Source organism: Neolamprologus brichardi, chromosome 13, assembly GCF_056152115.1.
Source record: "Neolamprologus brichardi isolate AB-2024 chromosome 13, ASM5615211v1, whole genome shotgun sequence".
Lineage (NCBI taxonomy): Eukaryota > Metazoa > Chordata > Actinopteri > Cichliformes > Cichlidae > Neolamprologus > Neolamprologus brichardi.
This window is the reverse complement of record NC_142116.1, coordinates 32,927,951-32,954,768: the sequence shown is the minus strand read 5'-3', so window position 1 is coordinate 32,954,768 and position 26,818 is coordinate 32,927,951. Positions and strand designations below refer to the sequence as shown.

Genomic DNA, 26,818 nt, shown 5'->3' with positions numbered 1-26,818 from the left:
AAGCCAGAGCACTCTGGAATACACACAACGTGTCTCTGCAGACTACTAAGGATCAAAACTCTATTAATCTACAACTAATTATAAAACTCTAAGCGTATATGAGTAGATATTTCTAAGCATAAATGACAATCAACAATACAAAACCTGACAGAGACAGACATGTACAGACTGAATTATCTGTTCAACATTCAGAGTGTTTCTCTAACAGGAGGAAACTCTTTACACCCAACTCAGCACAGACACACTGAGGAATCAAAGCAGAGTCCAAACCCAGGATAAAGAGTTTGAGTGAATGTGGTGTTGAAGGTGTGGAGGTGGATCAGAGTGTCAGAGGAGACTCTGTAGAAGGACAGAGTGCCAGCAGGACAGTCCACATACACTGCTACTCTGTTAGAGATGAAGGAGGAAGAGGAGGAGGAGGAGATGGATTTTTGTCTCTTATTGTGCCAGACAGAACGAGGATGACCATGACTGCACCACAGACTCCAGGACTGATCATTCCATCCAAACACAAGGTCATCACTGCCTCCTTTCCTTCTGATTCTTCTGTAACTCACTGATATATAAACATCTCTTGTCCATTCGACCTCCCAGTAACAGCGACCAGTCAGACCATTTCTACACAGCAGCTGATGTCGAATATCAAATCTGTCTGGATGATCAGGATATGGCTGAACCTCCTTCACACGTGTCACCTTCCTGTTGTTGTCAGAGAGTTTGAAGTGTGTGTGTACTGTGTTTGTGTCGATTGTGAGTTGACAGGAATCTGATGGAGAGAACAAACACAATCCAACTGCAGTTATTGATCCATCATCTGTTCATTGATTGACACTTTGATGATGACTCCTCACATCAGAGATGTGAATGAGTGATGTGACTGTTTTAAGATGGTTGAATGTGCTGCTTTGTTTTCATGAATCACATTAAAAACACACTTACACTTCCTCAGACCTGGTCTCAACCATCGGACTCCAGCAGGCTCCACCCTGAAAGGAGGAGGAGGATCAGACCAGCAAAGTCTCTTTCAGCATGCACACATGGATATTACATGGCTCTCATACCCATACTGCTAGACACTGATAAAGGATCAGTCCAACATTTTCATAAAAACACTTCAAGCCACCCCTCCGCAAATCGCTACCTTATTGTGGTGGAGGGGTTTCCGTGTCCCAGGGATCCCAGGGGCTATGTTGTCTGGGGGCTTTTGCCCCCTGGTAGGGTCTCCAATGGCAAATTGGTCCTGGGTCAGGGACCAGACAAAGAGGGGTTCAGAGGACCCTCATGAGAATATCACAGAGGGAACAGTTTACCCTGCCTGGCGTAGGGTTACTGGGGCCCCGCCCTGGAGCCAGGCCTGAGGACGAGCATCTGGTGGCCGTGCCTTAGCCCATGGGGTCCAGGCAGGCACAGCCTGAAAAGGGGACATGGGCCTATCCAACTGCTGGCCCACCACTCGAAGGAGGCACCGTAGGGGTCGGGTGCATTGTGTGCCGGGTGGCAGCAGGAGGGGAGGCCCTGGCGGACTGATCCCCGGCTACCAACACAGGCAATCGGGACATGAAATGTCACCTGGTGGGTAAGAAGCCCGAGTTTGTGCGTGAAGTTGAGAGGTACCGGCTCAATATAGTTGGGCTCACCTCGATGCATGGCTTGGGCTCTGGAACCAGTCTACTGGAGAGGGGTTGGAGTTCTAATATCCCCTCGGCTTGCTGTCTGTACGTTGGGGTTCTTCCTGGTGGATGAGAGGGTTTTTCCCCTGTGCCTTCGGTTCGGCGAACGGGTCCTGACTGTTATCTGTGGTTATACGCTGAGTGGCATTTCATAGTACACAGCCTTTTTAGCATCTCTGAGTGGAGTGCTGGAAGGTGTTCCACCTGTCGACCTACTGGGAGACTTCAATGCTCATCTGGGTAATGACAGCAAGACCTGCAGGGGTGTGATTGGGAGGAACGGGCTCCCTGATCTGAACCCGAGAGGTGTTTTTTTTATTGGACTTCTCTACAAGCCCATAATCACACGTGTAATATTATCTACAGCTACTTTTTGTACTATTGATATTCATTTAGAGTCTTTTTCTCTAATTGATCTTTCTTAGTTAACTTCAATAAATACTTCCTCAAAACGATCAATGGTTTTAGACCCCATTCCTACAAAACTGCTCAAAGAAGTCCCGCCATTAATTAATGCTTCAATCTTAATCTGATCAACCTATCTCTAATAATCGACTATATACCAAGTAAAACCAAGTTAAACCTTTACTTAAAAAGCCATCTCTAGACCCAGCAGTCTTAGCTAATTATAGGCCAATCTCCAACCTTCCTTTCATTTCAAAAATCCTTGAAAGAGTAGTTGTCAAACAGCTAACAGATCATCTGCAGAGGAATAGCTTAGTTGAAGAGTTTTAGTCAGGTTGCAGAGCTCAGCACAGCACAGAAATAGCTTTAGTGAAGGTTACGAAGGATCTTCTTATGGCCTCTGACAGTAGACTCATCTCTGTGCTTGTCCTGCTAGACCTCAGTGCAGCGTTCGATACTGTTCTCCATAATATCCTATTAGAGTCATTGGAACATGCTGTAGGTATTACAGGTACTGCGCTACAGTCATGAGAATCCTCTTCATACACTAAGATCAACTACAGTGTTCCACAGGATTCAGTGCTAGGACTAATTCTGTTTACATTATACATGCTTTCCTTAGGCAGTATCATCAGAAGATATAGCATACATTTTCACTGCTATGCAGATGACACCCAGCTCTGTCTATCCACGAAGCCAGATAACACACACCAGTTAGTTAAATTGCAGGAATGTCTTAAAGACATAAAGACCTAGATGGCCTCTAACTTTTTGCTTCTTAGTAAAGAATAAAACTAAGGTTATTGTACTTGACCTTGAAAATCTTAGAAATATGGTAACTAACTAGATTCATACTCTGGGTGGCATTACCTTGGCCTCCAGTAACACTGAGGAACCATGGAGTCATTTTGACCAAGATATGTTCTTCAATGCACATATTATACAAATATGTAGTACTGCTTTCTTCCATATGCGCAACATCTCTAAAATTAGAAATATCCCGTCTCAGAGTGGCATATGGCCAAATCACAGTTTGAACATGAAAACCATGTTCGAACATAAGAGTGTCCATAAGTGCATGTAGCAGCAAGATGCTCTAGGCTGCAGGTCATGCACTTATTACTTCCAGGCTGGACTACTGTAATTAATAATTATCAGGAAGTCCTAAAAACTCCCTGAAAAGCCTTCAATTAATCCAAAATTCTGAAAAAAGAGTAATGACAGGGACTAGCCTGTTGGCTTCTCTTCATCAGCTCCCTGTTAAACACAGAATTGAATTCAAAATCCTGCTCCTGACATACAAGGTCTTAAATAATCAGGCCCCATCTTATCTTAATGACCTTGTAGTACCATATCACCCTATTAGAGCACTTCGCTCTCGCACTGCAGGCTTACTTGTTGTTCCTAGAGTATTTAGAAGTAGAATGGGAGGCAGAGCCTTCAGTTTTCAGGCCCCTCTTTTGTGGAACCAGCTTCCAGTTCGGATTCAGGAGACAGACGCTATCTCTACTTTTAAGATTAGGCTTAAAACTTTCCTCTTTGGTAAAGCATATAGTTAGGGGTTAAAGGAGCTTGCAAAGAAAAGCGTCTGGACTTCTTTTAGTTACTTGAAAACATTTCACCTCTCATCCGAGAAGCTTCTTCAGTTCTAAGGTCAAATGGTCGAGAGTCCCAGATATAAACCTAGTGGGAGTATCCCCCCACAGAGGGACAAAAGGACCCCCTGATGATCCTCTAATCGCCTGAGTCAAGGTGTGAAACTGGGTGGACAGCTGAGTCTCGACAAGACTCAGCTGTCCATCTGCATCTTAAGGATAAAGGACACTCTTTCGAGGATGCCAATGTTCACATTTTGGACAGAGAGGACAGATGGTTTGAAAGAGGAGTGAAAGAAGCCATCTATGTCCACTGTGAGCGACCATCTTTGAACAGAGGCGGTGGTTTACGACACCAACTCTCTGCCATCTATAATCCAGTTTTGAGTTCCCTTCCCAGATGCCTTAACGCCCACTCACATCCTGGGCCATCTGATCTCAGGAATTTGCATGATAAGGTGGGGCCAGGTTTCACAATGAACTCACAATGAACTCACCCGAAACTGGCTGATTGGGACCCACACCCAGTTTCATGAATTAAATTGAATCGATGATCAATTTTGCAATCGTATCACCAGCCATTGTTCTGAAAAATCTGGTAAAGAGAGGGGCTGAGCTGTCAACTGATCACCACGTGGTATTAAGTTAAATCAGGTGATGGGGGAGGATGCTGGACAGACCTGGTGTGCCTAATCGAGCTTCAACAGCATTCCGAGGGAGACTGGGGACATTTAGTCTGAATCAACCATGTTGAGAACCTCTATTGATGAAGGTGCTGCAATGAACTGCGGCTGCAAGTTGATTGGTGCCTGCCGTGGTGGTAACCCCCGAACCAAATGGTGGACACCAGAGGTGAAGGGAGCCACCAGGCTGAAGAAGGATTCCTTTCAGGTTGGTTAGCCTGTGGGACTTCGGAGGCAGCTGATAGGTAACAACAGGCCAAGCGGAATGCAGTTTGGGCAGTGGCTGAAGCAAAAACTTGAGTGTGGGAGGAGTTCGGAGAGGCCATGGAAAAAGACTTTTTGACTGCCTTGAAGAGATTCTGGCAAACAGTCTGGGCACTCAGGAGGGGAAAGTGGTGCTCTACCTGTACTGTGTATAGTGGACCAGAAGACCAGAAGAAGTTGTTGTTTTTGTGACTTGCAATAAAGAATTGTTCTGCAAGAGCTTCAGGTTGGTCCTGGTTTTGTTAGATGTTCAAAGACATTACAACCATTTAAAAATGTATCATCTGATTTACTTGAATCTCCTCCCTGTCTCTGTGACACATCATTATCCTGAAGTCTCAGACTTAGCTAACAGCATGCTAATAGCCCAACGCACATTTTGACTAACAATAATCACTCTCACTTTTACTGTAGGCTTTATTTGAAGTTTTCTTAGTGCAAAAGTTACTGTGGAACAACTCTCTAGGGGCAATAGATAGGTTAACTGGTGTTACGGCCCTGGGCCTCACAGGGAGTGAGTCCACCCTTTTTCCTTCAAGCAAGTCCAAAAGTGCCAGGACTCTCTAATGATTGGCTAGCGGGAGACTCGTGCCAGCCCCTGTGCATGCAGATTGCACTGTGTCAACCCACATAGGCTATTGGCTGCCTTGGGAATTTCCAGTGGCGTGTTGAACACAGCCCTGTCAGTTTTCTGTATAAAGTTTGTAATAACCCATTTTTTTTAACTGACTCCCCTCAGAGTGGCCTAGTTTGTGTTTGTCTCCTTAGTTGCGGCCTTTGAGCCAGGTCGTAACAACTGGTCTGGATATATTAAGATATTTTAAGATGTAAGTTATGAGGATGAAAATGTGCTTTAAAAAGGGATGTAGCGCAGTGAGTGATGTGTGTTTAGTGTGCCATAAGTTCTCATTGATGTTGTGTATTTGAACTAGCACACTGAACTGAGCTCACATGGGATGTATCTGTGTCAGAGAGCAAGCTGCGTGAGCTAGTGGTAAATATCTACAACCACAGTAGCCTTAAAAGACTGATTGTTCATTTTCCTGCTAGGGGTGGAGGAGACTGTTTTTTTCTTCCTTTTTTTTCTTCCTGTTGAAGGAGAGGCTGCGCTGTCCTGCCATCTTGCTGGTGTCATTGAGAGATTGGTGGCTGTGACCTATTCTTCCGGACCTTGAGTATTTGGACCGAAGTACTCGCACTCATGTCCACATTTAGCTCCAGTCAGTTTATTTATTTTGCTGGCACTTGTTTTCTCAATTACAAAGATTATACAAAGACATTTTGGTTATTGCAAAATAAACACTCTTTGATTACGGACTGAGGAAGTTGCAGTTTTTAACCCGTGGGCTGAGAAAAGACTCATTAAGCAACATATTCACATATCTCCAAGTTAAGAGAGGTGGGTAATTGATGCAAATATTTTCTTTTCTTTTCCTCTTCTTCCTCTCTTTGTTGAAATTGCATTCCAAGGCAACTGTAAGTTGTTCAGGCTGTAAACATATTCACCAAGAGTTGGTTGAGTTTCCTTTGACGTATCAGTATCAAGCTGATGTGTGAGAGGGTATGTTAGGAAGTCCTGGAGGTGTTAAGGGGGTGTTTGCTCCAGTACATCAATTTTTTAAGGTATTGGACACTGATGTTAAATTGCCATCAGACCCTGAGTAAATTGTCCTCTGTTGTTATTGATTATGTTTCAATTATTCCTTGATGAGTGGACATATTTGTTACACCTGCATATGCGATTGTTTATGTCTCATCTGTATGAAACAAACAGAAATGGGTGAAGAACACAGGAAATGTTTCCAGCTCTTCCTCCTCTATCAGACATTGTCTCCATACCTGAGAGTGTCCAGTCTCCAGCCTGGATCCTTCAGTCCAGACAACAGCAGCTTCATCCCTGAGTCTCCTGGATGATTGTAGCTCAGGTCCAGCTCTCTCAGATGGGAGGGGTTGGAGCTCAAAGCTGAGGCCAGTGAAATACAGCCTTCCTCTGTTATAAGACAGCCTGACAACCTGCAGACACACAAAAGAGCAATCCATTTGTGAACATTTTATGAAGTGGATGCAATATGCAGACGTGGGGGGGAAAAAAGTATAACAAAAAACTAGCCATTATTGTTCAATTCAATTCAATCCAATTTTATTTATATAGCGCCAAATCACAACAACAGTCACCTCAAGGCGCTTTATATTGTACAGTAGATCTCACAATAATACATAGAGAGAAAAACAACAACAAAACAAAAAAAATTACTTTATATTGACTTTGTATTTTGAAATTTTCTGTCTTCGAGAAGACAGATGGTTTGAAAGAGGAGTGAAAGAAGCCATCTAGGTTTACTGTGAAGGACCATCTTTGAACAGAGGTGGTGGCTTATCAGAATCAGAATCGTGTTTATTGGCCAAGTATATGTGCAGACACATACAGGGAATTTGGTTCCGGTAGATGGTGGCTCTCAAGCACAGCAATGTAAATCACACACACACGTGTGGTGCAGTTGCAGTCTGGCAGTGGGAGCAGTGTGACAGGTCAACTGTTAAGAAGGGAGACGGCAAGGGGAAAGAAACTGTTCCTATGTCGGGTGGTCCTGGTCTGCAGGCTTCTGTACTGTCTCCCAGAGGGCAGCAGATCAAAAAGTCTGTGTCCAGGATGTGAGGGGTCTGTGAGGATTTTCCCTGCCCGTTTCCTGGTTCTTGAGAGGTACAGATCCTGGATGGAGGTCAGGGGAGTGCCAATGATCCTTTCTGCTGCCCGTACAGTCCACTGCAGTCTGCTCCTGTCCTGTTTAGTGGCTGCACCATACCAGACTGTGATGGAGGAGCACAGGACAGACTCAATGACCGCAGTGTGGAACTGGATCAGCAGCTCCTGTGGAAGACTGTACTTCCCCAGTTGTCTCAGGAAGTACATCCTCTGCTGGTTCTTTTTGAGGATGGAGTTGATGTTGGTCTCCTACTTCAGGTCCTGGGAGATGGTTGTACCCAGGAACTTGAAGATCTTAACAGTCGACACAGGGCTGTCTGATATGGTAAGGGGGGGCAGAGTTGAGGGATGTCTCCTGAAGTCCATTGTCATCTCTACAGTTTTAAGAGTGTTCAGCTCCAGATTGTGCTGACTGCACCAGAGTACCAGCCGCTCAACTTCCTGCCGGTATGCAGACTCATCACCAACCTGAATGAGGCCAATGACAGTGGTGTCATCTGCAAACTTTAGGTGTTTAAGAGCCGAGTTCTTGGAGGTGCAGTTGTTAGTGTAGAGGGAGAACAGTAGTGGTGAGAGGACACATCCTTGACGGGCACCAATACTGAGGGACCGAGTTTCAGAGGTGATCTCCCCCAGCCTCACTTGTTGCTTTCTGTCTGTCAGGGAGCTGGTGATCCACTGACAGGTAGCTGATGACACGCTGAGCTGGGAGAGTTTGGAGGAGAGAAGTTCAGGCACAATGGTGTTAAAAGCCGAACTAAAGTCCACAAACAGGACCCTGGCATAAGTTTCCGGGCGGTCGAGGTGTTGCAGGATGTAGTGCAGCCCCATGTTCACTGCATCATCCACCGACCTGTTTGCCCGGTAGGCAAACTGCAGAGGGTCCAGCTGGTGGCCTGTAATGGCCAGTCCCCGGCCCCCTTCCTTCCGCTTAGCGTACAGCCTCAGGGTGCTGGACTTGGGGTGAAACCCTCCATGCATGGTAAGGAGCTTTCTTGTCTTTATGTCAGTGGCTTCTATCGCCTCCTTTGGCCAGCCTATTACCCCAGCAGGGCACCTGATCACGGGCAGGGCGTACGTGTTGATGGCCCGGATCTTGTTCTTACCATTCAGCTGACTCCTCATGACTTGCCTGACCCTCTGCAGGTACTTGGTGGTTGCAGCTTTTCTAGTGGCCTCTTCATGGTTCCCATTCGCCTGCGGGATCCCCAGGTACTTGTAACTGTCCTCTATGTCTGCAATGTTGCCTTCTGGTAGTTCAATCCCCTCAGTTCTGACTACCTTCCCTCTCTTTGTTACCATCCGACTACACTTCTCCAGTCCGAACGACATTCTAATGTCATTGCTGTATAGCCTGGTAGTTTGGATCAGTGAATCAATGTATTGTTCACTCTTGGCATACAGCTTGATGCCATCCATGTACAGGAGGTGGCTGACAACTGCTCAGTTCCGTAGTCGGTATCCGTTGCCAGTCTTGTTAATGATCTCACTGAGGGGGTTCAGGCCTATGCAGAACAGCAGTGGGGTCAGAGCATCTCTTTGGTAGATCACTTGATGGTGACTTGTGCTATGGGCTTGGAGTTGGCCTCTAGTGTTGTACGGCACACCCCCATTGAGTTCCTGATGAAGGCTCTTAGGGTCCCGTTGATCTTTTACAATTCTAGGCATTCCAGTATCCAGCTGTGGGGCATTATATATATATATATATATATATATATATTCAGCGTGCTCAGTGAATACCTCAGGCAGCAGAAACCCAAGAAAGAGGAGGGAGACGAGGAACCATCATGGAAGGACAGGCCCCTGCACGGTATGTACCACCGGCAGATAGAGGAGGTCGCTGATATCCAGAAATCCTACCAGTGGCTGGACAAAGCTGGACTGAAAGACAGCACAGAGGCACTAATCATGGCAGCACAAGAACAAGCTTTGAGTACAAGATCCATAGAGGCTGGGGTCTATCACACCAGGCAAGACCCCAGGTGCAGGCTGTGTAAAGATGCCCCAGAGACAATCCAGCACATAACAGCAGGGTACAAGATGCTAGCAGGCAAGGCATACATGGAACGCCATAACCAAGTGGCCGGCATAGTGTACAGGAACATCTGTGCTGAGTATAACCTGGAAGTCCCGAGGTCAAAATGGGAAATGCCCCCAAGGGTGGTGGAGAATGACCGAGCTAAGATCCTGTGGGACTTCCAGATACAGACGGACAAAATGGTGGTGGCTAACCAACTGGACATAGTGGTGGTAGACAAACAGAAGAAGACGGCCGTAGTGATCGATGTAGCGGTTCCGAATGACAGCAATATCAGGAAGAAGGAACACGAGAAGCTGGAGAAATACCAAGGGCTCAGAGAAGAGCTCGAGAGGATGTGGAGGGTGAAGGTAACGGTGGTCCCCGTGGTAATCGGAGCACTAGGTGCGGTGACTCCCAAGCTAGGCGAGTGGCTCCAGCAGATCCCGGGACTAACATCGGAGATCTCTGTCCAGAAGAGCGCAGTCCTGGGAACAGCTAAGATACTGCGCAGGACCCTCAAGCTCCCAGGCCTCTGGTAGAGGACCCGAGCTTGAAGGATAAACCGCCCGCAGGGGCGTGCTGGGTGTTTTTAAATATATATATATTTGGTGATAAAATGTGAAGAAAAAAAACACAAGCGTTTAGATAGAAATTTCGATTCAAAGAATTAACCGAAAGGTGCATAAACGGTAACTTAAAAATTATAAAATAAAACAATATAAAGATGACCATCAATTAAAAGGTCTATACTCGGACCTGAGAGCTTCCAATTTACAGTGTGGTCTCTATACTCCGAGAGACAGAAGTTTCACTCCTGAATCCTGCAGATCAGAATTATTCAGGTCCAACTCTCTCAGAATAGAGGACTGGGAGCTGAGGATTGAGGCCAGAGCTTCATAGCTTCTCTCTGTTAGGTTACAGAGACTAAGTCTAAAAAAGAAAACATTAACAACAGTATTTGTTTCACTGTTCAAGTGTATTCGGAGTGTATTGAGGCTCTAGTACATGAAGCAATAATTCTGTTTTTAAGGAATTATTTTCTGATGTTACACAGGTTAGAAATGTTGATCTTTACTTAAACTCCATGTTTTTGGCAAATACTAAGATACTACAACAAACATAAGTTAATTTTTATTACGTAATATATTTAATTGGTTCATTTTATCAATTAATGAAAACAGTGTATCACTAAATCTGACCTAAATGTTTCCAATGTACAGTGTGGACTCTCCAGTCCTGCAGACAGAAGCTTTAATCCTGCATCCTGCAGGCTGATTATACTCAGGTCCAGCTCTCGCAGACTAGACGACCAGGAACAGAAAACTGCGGACAGAGCTTCACAACCTCCTTCTGATAGGTTAGGAACACTCAGTCTGAGGAGAAGAATAAAATTAATTTATTTTTTGTTCTAGGTTCAACATTTATACAAACAACAAATTAAAGTTGTTAGTCTGCAGTATATTTCAGTGTTAGGTAAAAAGCTTAAACTGTAAGTGTGGAAGAAATATAACACACATCTGCTCGGTAAAAACACAATAATACAGCTAGAACTTACTGAACTGCAAACTAGTGAATACCTCATAGATTTAGTGTTAGAAGTTCAGTACATGTTGTCACAGGTATACAGTACTGTTAGTCACTCATAATTTTAAGAACTTTGAGCTAAATCTAGCAGGAAGAATCAAACTTTTCCTTATTGATCAAAGGGACATCACAGGACATGGTGCAGAGCATCAGACCATATTACATCTGAGAAAAGCAGTTTCAGATGTTTCCCTCTAAGTCCACCCTCCCCAAATTTGGTCTCTTTTGATAAGATAAGATAAGATAAGATAAGATAAGATAAGATAAGATAAAAATTTATTAATCCCTCAGATGGATTCCTCTGGGAAATTAGTTTCAGTCATTATGCAAATGTACTGTTTGTAAGATTGGAGAAACCTGCAGTCAGCTGAGACTGACGAAGTCACTTGAATGTGTGACGAAACATTTCTCCTACTGAAAATGCTATGTCTAGATCAGTGGTTCTTAACCTTGTTGGAGGTACCGAACCCCACCAGTTTCATATGCGCATTCACTGAACCCCTCTTTAGTGAAAAATAAAATATGATTTTTTTCAAATTCAAGACATAGATATGTTTTTTATTGGTGCACAAAATGAGCCATGCATGTCACGGTGGAGGCTCTGCCGAACCCCTGAGACCGACTCACCGAACCCCTAGGGTTCGATCGAACCCAGGTTAAGAACCACTGGTCTAGATGAACAGAATTAACCTTTTGAGAATTTTTAGGCATTGTTAATTTTACGATTAATACAATTTCTAGGCATGTAAATGTAATGTAAAATCAGCATTTTACATATAAAGAGATGAGAATATTTTTATTCACAAAGCTCTGTTGGAGGCTTTGACCACTGGTAGCAGCCTCAGAAGAGCCTCCTCTGAAGCAGAGTATTTCTTCAGGTCAAACACATCAAGATCTTTTTCTGATGACAGTAAGATGAAGACCAGAGCTGACCACTGAGCAGGAGACAGTTTATCTGTGGAGAGACTTCCCGATCTCAGGGACTGTTGGATCTCCTCCACTAGAGAACGATCATTCAGTTCATTCAGACAGTGGAGCAGATTGATGCTTTTCTCTGCAGACAGATTCTCATTGAGCTTCTTCTTGATGTACCGGATTGTTTTCTTATTGGTCTGTGAGCTACTTCCTGCCTGTGTCAGCAGACCTTGTAGTAGAGTCTGACTGGTCTGCAGTGAAAGACCCAGGAGGAAACGGAGGAACAAGTCCAGGTGTCCATTTGGACTCTGTAAGCCCTTGTCCACAGAACTCTGGTAGAAGTCTGATTCTCCTGTTTCAGACTTTTCGGTGGTTGTTTGTTGTTCTTCTAGCAGATTGAATCCAGAGTTGATGAAGGTCAGATGGACATGAAGAGCAGCCAGAAACTCCTGAACACTCAGATGGATGAAGCAGAACACCTTGTCCTGGTACAGTCCTCTCTCCTCTTTAAAGATCTGTGTGAACACTCCTGAGTACACTGAGGCTGCTCTGATATCGATGCCACACTCTGTCAGGTCTGATTCATAGAAGATCAGGTTTCCTTTCTGCAGCTGATCAAAAGCCAGTTTTCCCAGAGACTCAATCATCTTCCTGCTCTCTGGACTCCAGTGTTGATCTGTCTCAGCTCCTCCATCATACTTGACCCTTTTCACTTTGTCCTGAACTACCAGGAAGTGGATGTACATCTCAGTCAGGGTCTTGGGCAGCTGTTCTCCCTCTCTGGTTTCCAGCACATTCTCCAGAACTGTAGCAGTGATCCAGCAGAAGACTGGGATGTGGCACATGATGTGGAGGCTTCGTGATGTCTTGATGTGGGAGATTATCCTGCTGGCCTCCTCCTCATCTCCTCATCTCTTCCTGAAGTACTCCTCCTTCTGAGGGTCACTGAACCCTCTGATGTCTGTCACCATGTCAACACAGTAAGGAGGGATCTGACTGGCTGCTACAGGTCGTGTGGTTATCCAGAGGCGAGCAGAGGGAAGCAGTTTCCCCCTGATGAGGTTTATAAGCAGCACATCCACTGAGGTGGACTTTCTAGGGTCAGTTAGGATTGTAGTTTTGTGGAAGTCCAGAGGAAGTCAACACTCATCCAGACCATCAAAGATGAACACAACCTGGAAGTCTTCAAAGCTGCAGATTCCTGCTTCTTTGGTTTCAGTAAAGAAGTGATGAACAAGTTCCACCAAGCTGAACATTTCCTCTTTCAGCACATTCAGCTCTCTGAAAGTGAATGGAAATATGAACTGGATGTCCTGGTTGGCTTTGTCTTCAGCCCAGTCCAGGGTGTATTTCTGTGTTAAGACTGTTTTCCCAATGCCGGCCACTCCCTTTGTCAGCACTGTTCTGATTGGTTCATCTCTTCCAGGTGAGGCTTTAAAGATGTCTTCTTGTCTGATTGTTGTTTCTGGTCTGTCTGGTTTCCTGGATGCTGTATCAATCTGTCTGATCTCATGTTCATCATTGACCTCTGCAGTCCCTCCCTCTGTGATGTAGAGCTCTGTGTAGATCTGATTCAGAAGGGTTGGGTTTCCTGCTTTAGCGATGCCCTCAAACACACACTGGAACTTCTTCTTTAGAGTAGATTTTACCTTACGTTGACATACTGTAGGAAAATTCTCTGGAAACAAAATACAGAACAATACGCATCATCTTCTGAAAGCATTAATATTTGGCTACATTTTAGTCCATATCTTAAGACAATAACAAACATTTAATTCACCCAACAGCTTAAATCTTAATAGAAATCCTCTTACTGCTCTGCAGACAGTCAGCCAGCTCCTCCTGCTTCATTCTCGTCAGGAAGTTTAGTGTGATCTTCAGAAATGCCTCTCTGCTACTCTTCTGCTCATCCTCCTCCCTCTGACTCTCTAAGCGTTCTGGGTAATCTGGACTCAGAACCTTCTGGATCTTCTTCAACTCATTCTTCACAAAAATGATGATGTTGTCCTCCAGCAGCTGGAACAGAATACTTTATGAATGAGCCATCAGACTAAAATCATGGAGCCAAACATCAGATCCATGTTGGACACACTGACAATCCACTGGTCTACAAAGAGCAGCATGGAGATGACTGTGAACAGAATAGATGTAAAAGTAGTTGTTGTACATGGACAGACCATAAATATGGAGTCCAGTTGTTTTTGATGCTGCTGGGCAGACTGACCACCGGGAACCACTGAGCTCTGCTGGTCCACTCTGTGGAGGAACCATGAAGAATTACATCAAGCACAGGATAAAGATCAAAAAGTTTCTGCTCAAATAACTTCATCTGAATCAAGTTTGTCAAGTTTTAAACTCTCAGATTGTGAACATATCAGTAATTTTCATTCTGTTTTCATGGAGCTCCTTTCAGTGGTGATGTCAGGGATGATTGTGAAGAAGCCCATTAAACTGAACTATCAGCAGATCACTGCTCCAAAACCAAAAAATGATCCAAGGTCTCCCTCCACCACCAGAACACCAGCTGTACTAATGTGGTACATCAGAGTTGTACAAATCAATAACTGATGAGTCATTTGATCAAAATCACTTCACATCTGACCCTCTGATGTTTTTGTAGACATTATGCATATTTAAAGAACGTCTGAAAGTTCATTATATGAATACAGTGGGAATGTTGTGTTATTGTCTCCATGTTTTTTCCAGCATCATAAATTCTTAAGTTCAGAAAATTAGATTCTTTTTTCACAGCTGAAAAACAACAACATTTATTCTCTATTGAAATCTGCATTGTCCACTCCAAAGGTCACAATCTGAAGGTAACATCTGGTTTTCTTCCCTGTGATTAAATCTGAGCATCAGTATGGTGGGATTTATCCACTACATCCACACCACTGTGGTTCAGTGTTGTCCTGATGGAGTCTCATTAACATCAGCCAGTATGATCCAGGCTTTAGCTGCTGGAACTCTTTGTGACCTCTCAGACTGTTTAACAGATCAGACACAAAGAGAATCAGAGCAGCTCTGTTCTTTAAAGACAAACGTGAACCAACTCAGGTCACACTTTCACCACAGATATGAGCATCACTGTCCTCAAACAGCAAATGACCAAGTCGAACATTTTGATCTTTTCTCTTTCATTGTTTTCTTTTTAATGAATCTTTGTAACAATCTGGGGATGTTTCAGGACAGATTTATCCAGGAATCACAAACATGTAAAGGAGTCATCACAGCTCTCTGACCGCGTTGGTCCAGGTTCAGCACTGAAGCCTGGATTTAGATCTTTGGACCCGTCACTCCTCACAGACGGACAGCTGGATCCTGCAGACTCTGCTCTGTCCTCCTCTTCCTCCATCATCATCTTCAGTCAGTCTGAGAGGTAAACCACAAACAATCAGTGAGTTCACATTAACAGAAGTAACTGAGTTACAGTCGCTGACTTAACTAGCTTAGCGTTAGCTTAGTGTTAGCATGCTGTGTGGCTAGCTTAGCGTCAGAGCTCTGCAGGTGTCTCGTGTGTAAATATTAATCACAGTGACAGTAAAGGAGGTAAAGGGCTGTGACGTCATCACATAGGCTGCGTCCTCTGTGGACTCTGAGTGAACTCACAAAGTACAAACTACAAGCACACAAACACGAACGTAGCTCAGAGTGCCGGACACACTCGGCCTCGTTGGTCCAGTTGTGAGTCCGTTACCGTGAACTATGGAGCGGCAGATCTGTGCTGTTTGTGCTGAACTAAGCTGCACACAGCTGATGTTAGCCAGGAAAACATTGCACACTTACTTTAATGGAGAGACCGGAAATACAAACACACACAGTTTGTTGTGTGAAGACATCAAACATGAGCTAAACAAACAGTAAAGTTCCTAAAGACAAACTTTTAAAGGAGGAAACAAAGCAAACTTACACTTTCTTACACAGGTGAACTGCTTCCTGGAAGGAGGCGGGACTCCACCTGAAGCTCAGCACAGGTGGGAGGGGCTCAGCTCTGTGTGTGTTGATGTGTTAACTTTAAAAATATGCCGTCTGACTGCTAAGACTGAGTCAGAGTAAAATTCACATGCTGACGTGTGAAGACATGAAACCTTGTTGTAGCTGCAGGTGTGAACACACTGATCCCAGATCAGCTCTGCTGTATTTCTAACATGAACATTTCTCCTGCAAAGCGTCAAATGTTCAGTATGTTTCTCTGTTTCCAGTTTATAGATCCAGTCACACTTTCTCCCTTCACCTGTGCAGTAAAGACTGAGAGCGGAGCTGAAACCAACCGTCCAATCAGTGAGCAGCTTCAATCCTGTGATGAAAGCTTTATTTCACTGAATGTTTCTTCAAAGCTCATTTCAACCTCTTGAAGTCATGAATGAAAGTGCAGACTGACAGTGGATCTCATGATGTTTAAGGTGTGTCATGTGACATGTTCAGTATTGTCACACATGTCTAGATTGTCCCTGATATCATAACTGCTCAAACACTGATGATTATATTTGAAGAATTATTACTGATGGCAGCAAAGTTTGAATGGAGCTCTCTGTCTGTGCTGATTTGTCGCCCTCTGGAGGTCAAAACACAAACTGCATGATGTCACTGTAACCACCACAGTGACAGGAAGTGTTTTTAAATGATGAAATATGTCAGTGATGCTGATAGTTTGTTCATCGCAGACGTTGAGGCTTCATGTTGACATGAATCAAAGTGAAAGCAGAGAAACTGGAATGAATCAGGTGATGTAGAAGATGGAGAAACAGGTTGGAGAGAGGATGCTGCTCCTTCTTTGAGATCAAACATGTCGTGTTGTTCACGTGCTGTCAGCGTGACGCAAAGAAACCATGGAAACAAAGTGTGAGTGAGATCAGTCCAAAGCAACAGAGTGAAGAGCAGCAGATGAAGCACAGAGGACACAAAAAGGAAAGAAAGAAGGAAACAAGGTCCATCTGTGTCCTTTCAAACAAGCATCAATGTCCAGGAATGAAGCACGACTCCACTGAGAAACTGAGCGCTCCTTCATCCACTCGAAATACACTCGCTCCAAACAGGCCATCTTTGATATCCAGTCTATGCTCTGGGCTTGTGCAGCCTCTCTTTCAAAGCTCTGAGGCTTTCTGTCTGCACTGACTCCCTGCTTCTTCAAACCTGTCCTCAGGTGTTCCAGCTTTACTCCTGCATGCTGCTCACAGCCAATCGGATCGTGACTTTCATTCTCTGAGCAGATGCTGGAGCAGATCCAGGCTGCACAGACCCTTCAGGTCAAAAAGCTAAACATGTTCCTGTATCCCCAGATTGGGGAAATGCTGGAGGTCATGAAGGTCATCTTGACGTTGACGAGAAGGGCGAAAAAAACTAGTCTTGTCCTGCAGATGGCGATCTTGCACCGTGTTCAGAGAGCCAACACTTTGATGATGATGCTCTACTCAGCTTACTTTAGCCTGGGTTGGACTCTATATGAGCAGCTTCACCTCTGGTTTCACTGTTAAATACACTTTTTTGATTTCACTTGGAAAAGTTGAAAATTAAATATTTTATTGCAAAATTATTTGTTGGTACATTTTTTGAGGGTCAAATATTTTATTTGAGGAATGAACTGTTAAGGTGGGAAAAGTGAATCAGGTTAAAATACTTTAAATCAGTGCAGATGTATAATGTAATTTAAATGTTGATAATGGTTGTAGTGGGCTTGTAATGTAAATGTGGTCTGATTAAATGTGACATTAATGGTGACGCTGCATAAACCTGATAAAACAGTTCTATTAGTGGGTCTGTGTGATCAGCATCAGTGGGTTAAGGTGAGGCCTTGACTAGTAGAACGTCATGTTGGTGACAACACATGAGCCAACATCAGACTCCGAGCGCTACGATGCTAAAGATCAGAAGATCCAGTGTGACATCATCGTTACCTGGCAACAGAAGCCCTCATCTGACTTTATTGGAGGATATTTACACCAGCAACACTGTTTAGTTTGATATGACGGATTAACAACATGCTGTGATATCCAGTTCATCTGTAATAGATACTGGATCTAATCAGTGAGCAGATATTTGATCACCGTATTTATTATTATACTAGAAACAAATACAACTGTGTTGGTGATTCATGCAAACTTGCATGAATCATGTCAATGCAAGTCTTTCTAGATAGACAGATGTTTAATAATCCCTCAGGTAGGTTCCTCTGGGACAGTCACAGATAGAGACTTCAATTCTGACGTCCTTTGAAAGTTTGAATTTTCATCACTCGTCATGTACACAGATGTTAATTCTACATATTCCTAGTACTGAACTCTAAATCAATATGAAGAAAATGCTCCTACTAATCTGCATATATGTTGATATCAAATCCTTTTCCAGCACATGGATAAATCTCTATAAATCTTTCAGTCTGATCAGAATGGGCACAGTGTTGTTATTGCAGCACTCCCTGATGTTTGAAAAGCTAAATGTCCATTTTAAAGTGGTCGTGTGTAGGATTGTGTTTCCTTCCTTTGTGCAGTTCTTACAGTAAACATGTTTGAATGTTTCCTGTTCCCCTGATGCTTCTTCCTGTTGGATAAAGTTGGTGTGGAATAACATGTTCTTATAGGTTTCAATGAACTTCAAACTGTGATCCACTTACAAAACTGTCTCATTTTATTGGAACGATCCACATTTGCATCCATTCACGGTACATTTGACATCTGAACACGTTTGTACACATGATGAAAGGACAGATGGTGTTTGTGTGTCCTTCTTAAACTCAGTGTGAATGTTTCATCATGTAGAACTACTTAGAACAAAGTCTTTGGGAACATTTGGAGAACACGTTTAGGAAAGTAACATCCTGGTAGAACATTTTCTTAAAGCAAAGCAGAGCTGCAACATGACTGTGAGGATTCAGAAGAATAAAGTCAGAATACTTTATTATTATGAAGACTAAAGTGCACCTTAATGCTGCCAATAAATACACATGTTCTTTGTGAAAGCATGTGTGAGCACAGCTGACATGCACTACACTGACCCCACTCGCCCCATTTCTTCATCCACTTCTTGCTCTTGTGCTTGAAATGAGACGCAGACGCAGCAAAAGTCAGAGGCTCTAAAATCCACAAAAGGGGGCTTGTTAGATCAGGATGTTGGATGTGATCCATAGAAAACATGGATAATACACCACTTTATTTGAAGACATCTGTAGCACTGCCTCAGTTCTGGATGTTTCCACAGACTCCTCTGTGCACCTAAACAAAAGGTTGGGACAATTCTTCATTTACAAACAACAGTCGCACAAACTACACAATGATTTTGCTCCAATGACACTTTTCACTTGCAGAAATGGTCCTGTGTGATTTCTAGGCTGTGATATAAAAACTAGTTCCTAAAGGCAGCGATTCACTCAGTAAACATGTGTTTCCTTCACCAACCTCACACACAGATCCAATAAGATCAGGAAGTGGGCAGTATAGTACAATATGTGTTATTTTGTACTGTACTGCCCAAACTAAAGATCTGCTGAAGTGTTGGAAATGATCCAGATGTTTATTTTGGACGATACAGCAGAAGATCAGACATGAAAGTGGAGATAACACAGAAGACCTGCAGCAAAGGGTCAGAGGTCAGACTGGGCCACTGGATTCAACAATGAGCCAATGATCATCAAGTAGTGACTAAAGCAGAGCCCTGACGTTCTGACATTTATCACACAGTTAGAACAAATGTCTGCTGATGACTTCATCTCATGAAATGTCTGATAGATGTCAATTCATTGATCAGCTGAGCTGCTGCTGCTGATCTTCACCGTGCACAGAAACATTCAGCTTGTTTCAATCAGTAAATAACTCCCACTACTCTCAGTTTGAACTGTTCCCACTCAAAATGCTGTGAGAACAATGATCATTGTAGAACTTCACAAACATCACGTGTTGTTTTCCACATGTAAGATCAGCAAACATACAGAAACTTCCTGTTGCCACACACGGCCTCTAAAATCTCTTCTACGGTTTTTGTCTGAAGTCCACTCTCTGTGTCGGATCCACAGGAAACAACAAGATCTTATTAACATGGTTTTCAATGTGTCTCCTTACAAAAAGTCCAACCAATGAACAAATGTGTATATTTGTGGAGGCCGAACAAAAGCATGACACATTTCTCTGTTTCTATAAACTGGTGTCAAACACAAATATGAAGAGTTTCATTGACTGACTCCAAAATGCCCCTGCAGTGAATCAAAGGGAAATCCTACAGTGTGGCCAGAGAATCTTAATGGCTCCAACATCAACACATCCACAATGTTGGATCCAGTTCTACCTCAAAGAGTTACTAAGACACACCCTCTGCCAGCATTACAACAGCTCCACCTGCTTCACCTGCCTCCTCAGCATCTGTACACCTGAAGAGAAAAGAAAGGCTCCAAAAGCTCAAATCTACAAAGGATTCATGAAGTTTCATCCAACAATAACATGTTTGCCTTCCACAGTGTGCTGTTAGACACCACTGTACCTCTGCCATTTCAAAAAGAGCAGCTTGCTAACATTTTGGCTCCAAACACTTTGTGTTTAAGTTCCTAATCTTTGTTTTCTTTGTGAACAACATCTGGAGCTTTTTGACTCATAGAAACATCATTTTGTTCTTTAGATGACAGCAGATTGGGACTGAATAATCAATCACTATCAAACCAATAAAGACAAAAATGCTGATTTTACAGGAACTTTGTTGGAGAAGCTGTAAAGACATGAAACTGGTGGAGATCCCAAACCAGTTGATAGTGCTGGTTATTCCAAATAAAGCTGTTTTCCATTTGAGATGAAATGACTTTCTGTCCTGATATATAATAAAGATGTTAGTTGTTTTTGAGCCCCTGTATTAAAAGTAGTTTAAAGTCAGCTTGAGTTTGATGTCTTTATGTGAAAGCTGCTCATGATGTTGAGCTGCTGATGGAATAAAAACAGTGAAAAATCTCCTCAATATAAAAGCATGTAATCCAGACTTAAATGTAGCCTATTGTTAGCTGAGGTCCACACACAGTGTTTGACAGTGTAAACTGTGTGAAAGGGCTGCTGGTGGAGCTCACTAGGATGAGCAGGTGACCATGTGCCACGAGGTGGAGAGCAGCTGGCCTGGGTTTGATTCTGGCCACGCCCCCTTTCTCTCTCCCTCTGCTTTGCTGTCACTTATCTTCACTGCTCTGTCCAATAAAGCTGAAAAAGGCCCCAAATCAAAGAAATCTGCCTGCAGCCTCTGAAATGTCTTCTGTTTCCTTCCCGATGGCTTTTTCACCGTCAGCCCATCAGACAGTCCAGCAGTATTTATGATGATGTCATGATGTTGAAGAGACTGCTATGGTGGGCTCCAATGACCCCCAGCCTCATCTACACTGAGATGCAGACATTTGAAAACATTCAGCAGACAACTGAATAATAGCACATCACAACAGTCTCTGTACAGACACACACTGACCTTTCATATAGTCAAAGGAGTCAATCAAACACAGCTAGTTGAGGTCAAAGGAGCTTGCAAAGAAAAGCGTCTGGACTTCTTTAAGTTACTTGAAGACTTTTCACCTCTCATCCAAGAAGCTTCTTCAGTTCTAAGGTCAAATGGTGGAGAGTCCCAGATATAACCCTAGTGGGAGTGTCCCCCCACAGAGGGACAAAAGGACCCCCTGATGATCCTCTAATCGCCTGAGCCAAGGTGTGGAACTGGGTGTGGGTCCCAATCAGCCAGAGTTTCGGGTGAGTTCATTGTGAAACCTGGCCCCACCTTATCATGCGAATTCCTGAGGTCAGATGGCCCAGGGTGTGAGTGGGCGTTAAGACGTCTGGGGAGGGAACTCAAACCTGGATTATAGATGGCAGAGAGTTGGTATCGTAAACCACCCCCTCTGTTCAAAGATGGTCGCTCACAGTGGACATAGATGGCTTCTTTCACTCCTCTTTCAAACCATCTGTCCTCTCTGTCCAAAATGTGAACATTGGCATCCTCGAAAGAGTGTCCTTTATCCTTAAGATGCAGATGGACAGCTGAGTCTTGTCCTGTGGAGGTGGCTCTTCTGTGTTGTGCCATGCGCTTGTGAAGTGGCTGTTTGGTCTCTCCAATGTAGAGGTCTGGGCATTCCTCGCTGCACTGTACGGCATACACCACATTGTTAAGTCTGTGTTTTGGCGTTTTGTCTTTCGGGTGAACCAGTTTTTGTCTGAGTGTGTTGCTGGGTCTGAAGTACACCGGGATGTCATGCTTGGAGAAAACCCTCCTGAGTTTCTCTGATACACCGGCTACATAGGGGATGACAATGTTGTTGCGTCTGTCCTTCTTATCCTCCCTCGCTGGTGTCTGATCTTCTTTTCTGTGCCTCTTTGCTGACTTTATAAATGCCCATTTAGGATAGCCGCACGTTTTGAGTGCTTCCTTTACATGTGTGTGTTCCTTCTTTTTCCCTTCAGGCTTAGAGGGAACATGTTCTGCCCGGTGGTGTAGGGTCCTAATTACTCCAAGTTTGTGTTCCAGAGGGTGATGGGAGTCAAACAGGAGGTACTGGTCCGTGTGTGTGGGCTTCCGGTAAACTTCGATGTTGAGGTTGCCATTCTCTTCAATGTGCACGGCGCAGTCCAGGAAAGGCAAACAGTCGTCCTTTGTGTCTTCCCTGGTGAACTTGATGTTTTTATCCACAGCGTTGATGTGCGCAGTGAAGGATTCCACTTCTTGTGTCTTGATTTTGACCCAGGTGTCGTCTACATATCTGTACCAGTGGCTGGGTACTCTTCCTTTGAAAGAGCCAAGAGCCTTCCTTTCCACTTCCTCCATGTAAAGGTTGGCTACAATAGGTGACATGGCGGAGCCCACGGCACAGCCATGTTTTTGTCTGTAATAGCCTTCGTTGTATTTGAAATATGTAGTGGTGAGGCAGAGGTCTAACAGTGTGCAAATCTGATCGGGTGTGAAGTTGGTCCTGTCCTCCAAAGAGCTGTCTTCTTGTAGTTGTTTTCTGACAGTCTCCACTGCCTCCGTGGTGGGTATGCACGTGAAGAGAGAGACTACATCAAAGGACACCATGGTTTCATCTGGATCCAGGGTAAGTTTCTGGACCTTGTCAGTGAAGTCGGTGGAGTTCTTGATGTGGTGTGGGGTGTTCCCCACGAGAGGAGCAAGGATGGTAGCAAGGTGTTTTGCAATGTTATAAGTGGCTGAGTTTATGCTACTGACTATGGGTCTGAGTGGGACAGCTTCCTTGTGGATTTTTGGAAGTCCGTAAATGCAGGGTATGGCATCCCCTGGGTAAAGGCGGTGATAAGTAAGGCGGTCAATGATTTTGTCCTTTTCCAAGTCTTGAAGGCAAGCTATAACTTTCTTTTTGTAGCTGCTTGTGGGGTCTCGCTTTAAGGCTTCGTAGGTATTGTTGTCACTGAGGAGAGTAGTGATCTTTGTGTGGTAATCTGTAGTGTTTAGGACCACGGTGCATCTTCCCTTATCCGCTGGTAAAACACTGAGGTTGTGGTCTTTGCTCAGGGAAGCGATGGCCTTCTTTTCCTGTATTGTGAGGTTGGATGGAGGGACTTTGGCACTGGAGAGGGTGGCTGAGACTTTCATCCTGATTTGCTCTGCTTCTGTCTGTGATAATTTATTAATCCGTATGGGAGATTCTGTGGCTGTGATGAGGTCCACTATGGGCAACTGTTGTGGAGAAATGGCAAAATTGAGACCTTTGGCTAATACTCTCTTTTCAGGTTCAGTGAGATTCCTGTCTGAAAAGTTCTTAACCCATTTCTCCTGACTGTCTTCAGGTGTGTTTTCTTCTATGGGTTGTGTAGGTTCAGATTCAGAATGAGGAGTGTGTGTTTTTGAAAGCAAGGTGTGAAATTTCCTGCGTTGTCTTTCTTTTCCTTTCGAGTGTTGGGCCCGCTGAGCCTTGTCCACAAACTTGTAAACCTCTTCTAAGATTGGAGAGGGTAGAAGGGTTTCCAGTTCCTGCAGAGTCTGGCTGATCTTGATCTGGAGGGCATCTATAGTGAAATGGACCTGTCTTATCCTTTCACTTAAAAGGTGATTTTGCGCTCTCTGTAGAATCAAGTCTGCTCTGTAGAATAGAATAGAATAGAATAGAATAGAATAGAATAGAATAGAATAGAATAGAATAGAATAGCCTTTATTGTCATTGTACAAAGTACAACGAAATTGGAGTGCCACTCCCTTGGTGCAAAAAGCAAAATAAATATAAATGTAAAATATAAAAAGTACAATAAAACAACTGTAGTGCTCAGACAATAAATAAGTACAATATATACAGGATAGCAGCATAATATAATGATAGTATGAATAGCAGCATAGTATAGTGACAATGGCAAGTATGGTTAAGCAGGTTTAATTGTTTTGTGCTTATTTACTATGGTGATAGCTCTGGGCAAGAAGCTATCCCTGAATCTGTTTGTCCTGGTTTTATGTGACCTGTACCGTCGGCCTGACGGTAATAGTTCAAACAGTTGATTACTGGGGTGAGAGTAGTCCTTAATGATATTGCCAGCTCTGCTGAGGTATCGGGAGTTCGCAATGGCCTCCAGGCTGGGCAGAGAGCAGCCAGTGATCTTCTGGGCTGTGTTGATGACCCTCTGCAGTCCTTTCCTGTCTGCAACTGAGCACCCTGCATACCACGTTGTTATGCCGTATGTTAGGATGCTCTCTATGGTGGCTCTATAGAATGTCACCAGCAGCCTCTCCTCCAGGTTGTTCCTCCTGAGCACTCTCAAAAAATGGAGACGCTGCTGGGCCTTTTTTACCAACGCCGTGGTATTTGCAGTCCAGGAGAGATCAACAGAGATCTGCACGCCCAGAAACCTCATGGAGTGTACCCTCTCCACACAGTTCCCATGGATGTAGAGTGGGGCCGGGTCTGCTCTGCCCTTCCTGAAGTCCAAAATAAGTTCTTTAGTTTTCGTGGTGTTCAGTTGGAGGTTGTTAGCTGAACACCACTCAGTCAATCTGTTAACCTCATCTCTGTAGTCCGACTCATCCCCCCTTGAGATGAGTCCAACCACTGTGGTGTCATCCGCGAACTTTATGATGGTGTTTGAGAGATGGGTAGGGGAGCAGTCGGATGTGTAGAGCGTAAACAAGAGGGGACTCAGAACACATCCTTGTGGAGACCCGGTACTGAGTGTGATGGTGCTGGACAGGTGGGGGCCGAGTCTGACAGACTGTGGTCTATTTGTCAGGAAGTCCTTGATCCAGAGACAGATGGAGGTGGAGAGTCCCAGGTTAGACAGTTTCTCGACCAGGATCTCCGGGATGATGTGATTGAATGCTGAGCTGAAGTCCAGGAAGAGCATTCTCACATAGCTTCCTCGGTGCTCCAGGTGACTCAGCGCAGTGTGGAGCGCTATGGTGATGGCGTCCTCGGTGGATCGATTTGTCCTATAGGCAAATTGGTGGGGGTCCAGAGTGGAAGGCAGACCGGCCCTGATGTGCTGACAGACCATTCTCTCAAAGCACTTCATCACTACAGGCGTAAGTGCAACAGGCCTGTAGTCATTTGGGCTGTCCACAGCCGTCTTCTTAGCGATGGGGATGATGATTGAGGTTTTGAGGCAGGGTGGGACGGTGTTTAATGACAAGGAAAGGTTGAAGATTTTAGTGAAGACTCCGGTCAGTTCGTCAGCACATGCTCTGAGAACCTTTCCATGTATTCCATCAGGACCTGCCGCCTTCCTGGGATTCACTGACCTTAGAACACGCCTCACTTGATGCTCTCCAAATGTTAGTGTGCCGGTGCTAGAGGCGGGTGGAAGTGGTGTAACAGCTGAGGGCCTGGACGTCTCAAAGCGGGCGAAGAAACGGTTTAGATCCTCAGCCAGCGAGGCATCAGTCCTAGATATCGCCTGGTTGTTTCTTCTGTAGTTGGTAATGTGATTGATCACCTGCCACATTTTTCTGGGGTCGTTGTCGACAGCAAAGTGATCTTCAATCCTCCTCCTATAGGCAGCCTTGGCTTTCTTGATGCCTCTACTCAGGTCTGCCCTGGCCGCCCTATACGCAGCCCTGTCCCCTGACTTGAAGGCGGTGTTACAGTTTTTTAGGAGGGATTGCACTTCGCTATTCATCCAGGGTTTTTGATTTGGAAACACCCTGACCCTTTTGTTAACGGTGACATTGTCAACACAGTTCCTGATGTACGAGAGTACAGTGTCCGTGTACTCCTGGAGGTTGAGGCTGGAGAATAAATCCCATACAGTTGTTGAGAAGCAGTCCTGCAGTTGAGAGAGGGCTCCTTCAGGCCAGGTTTTTATTATCTTTGTCTGGGGCTTTGTTTTTCTCAGCAGGGGGGTGTAGGTGGGGGTGAGAGACATGCAGAGGAGGTCAGATCCAGCCAGATGGGGGAGGGGTGTCGCTCTGAAGGCATGCCTGATGTTTGAATAGACATGGTCCAAAGTGTTTTCTCCTCTCGTAGCAAAGTCCACAAACTGGACAAATTTGGGAAGCACAGTCTTTAGGCACGCTTTGTTGAAGTCGCCGGCGACAATAAAAACCCCATTGGGGTGGGCAAGCTGTTGTTTATTTATGGTGTTGAGCAAGAGGCTGAGAGCCATGCCCACGTTAGCATCCGGTGGTATATAAACAGCTATCACAATAACTACTGTAAACTCCCTCGGGATATAAAAAGGTCTGCACGAGACTGCCAGAACCTCCAAATCAGGAGAACAGTGTGTGTGAATGATCCTGCTGTTACAACACCATTCGTTATGCACGTAAACACATAGCCCCCCTCCTCTGCTTTTACCTGAGTTGCTGTTTCTGTCATGCCGGTGTAGCGTGCGGCCTGCTAACTCAACTGCAGCGTCGGGAATCAGCGGGTGAAGCCACAACTCCGTGATAAGAATAATGCTGCAGTTACGTGCAAAGCTCGTGGTGGCTATCTGTAGCTCCAGTTCGTCCAATTTGTGGGTGATGGATCTGGCGTTCGATAGGAAGAGGCTCGGAAGAGCTGGCCGGTATGGTTGTTTACGTAGCCTAGCATCTGGGCCCGA

At 44.5% G+C, this 26,818-nt stretch overlaps 1 protein-coding gene and 1 pseudogene across 1 annotated transcript; both read right to left on the bottom strand.

Annotated features, from left to right (window-relative positions):
• Positions 1–230: 230 nt before the first annotated feature.
• Positions 231–6,606, bottom strand: LOC148100094 (stonustoxin subunit beta-like). The gene is made up of 3 exons (XM_087850476.1): positions 6,457–6,606; positions 940–986; positions 231–766 (listed from the first exon to the last, which is right to left on the bottom strand). Exons 1-3 carry the CDS (start codon positions 6,510–6,512, stop codon positions 231–233), a joined length of 639 nt encoding a protein of 212 aa, XP_087706602.1. The 5' UTR covers positions 6,513–6,606.
• Positions 6,607–11,725: 5,119 nt separating this feature from the next.
• Positions 11,726–26,380, bottom strand: LOC148100093 (uncharacterized; annotated as a pseudogene).
• Positions 26,381–26,818: the final 438 nt, after the last annotated feature.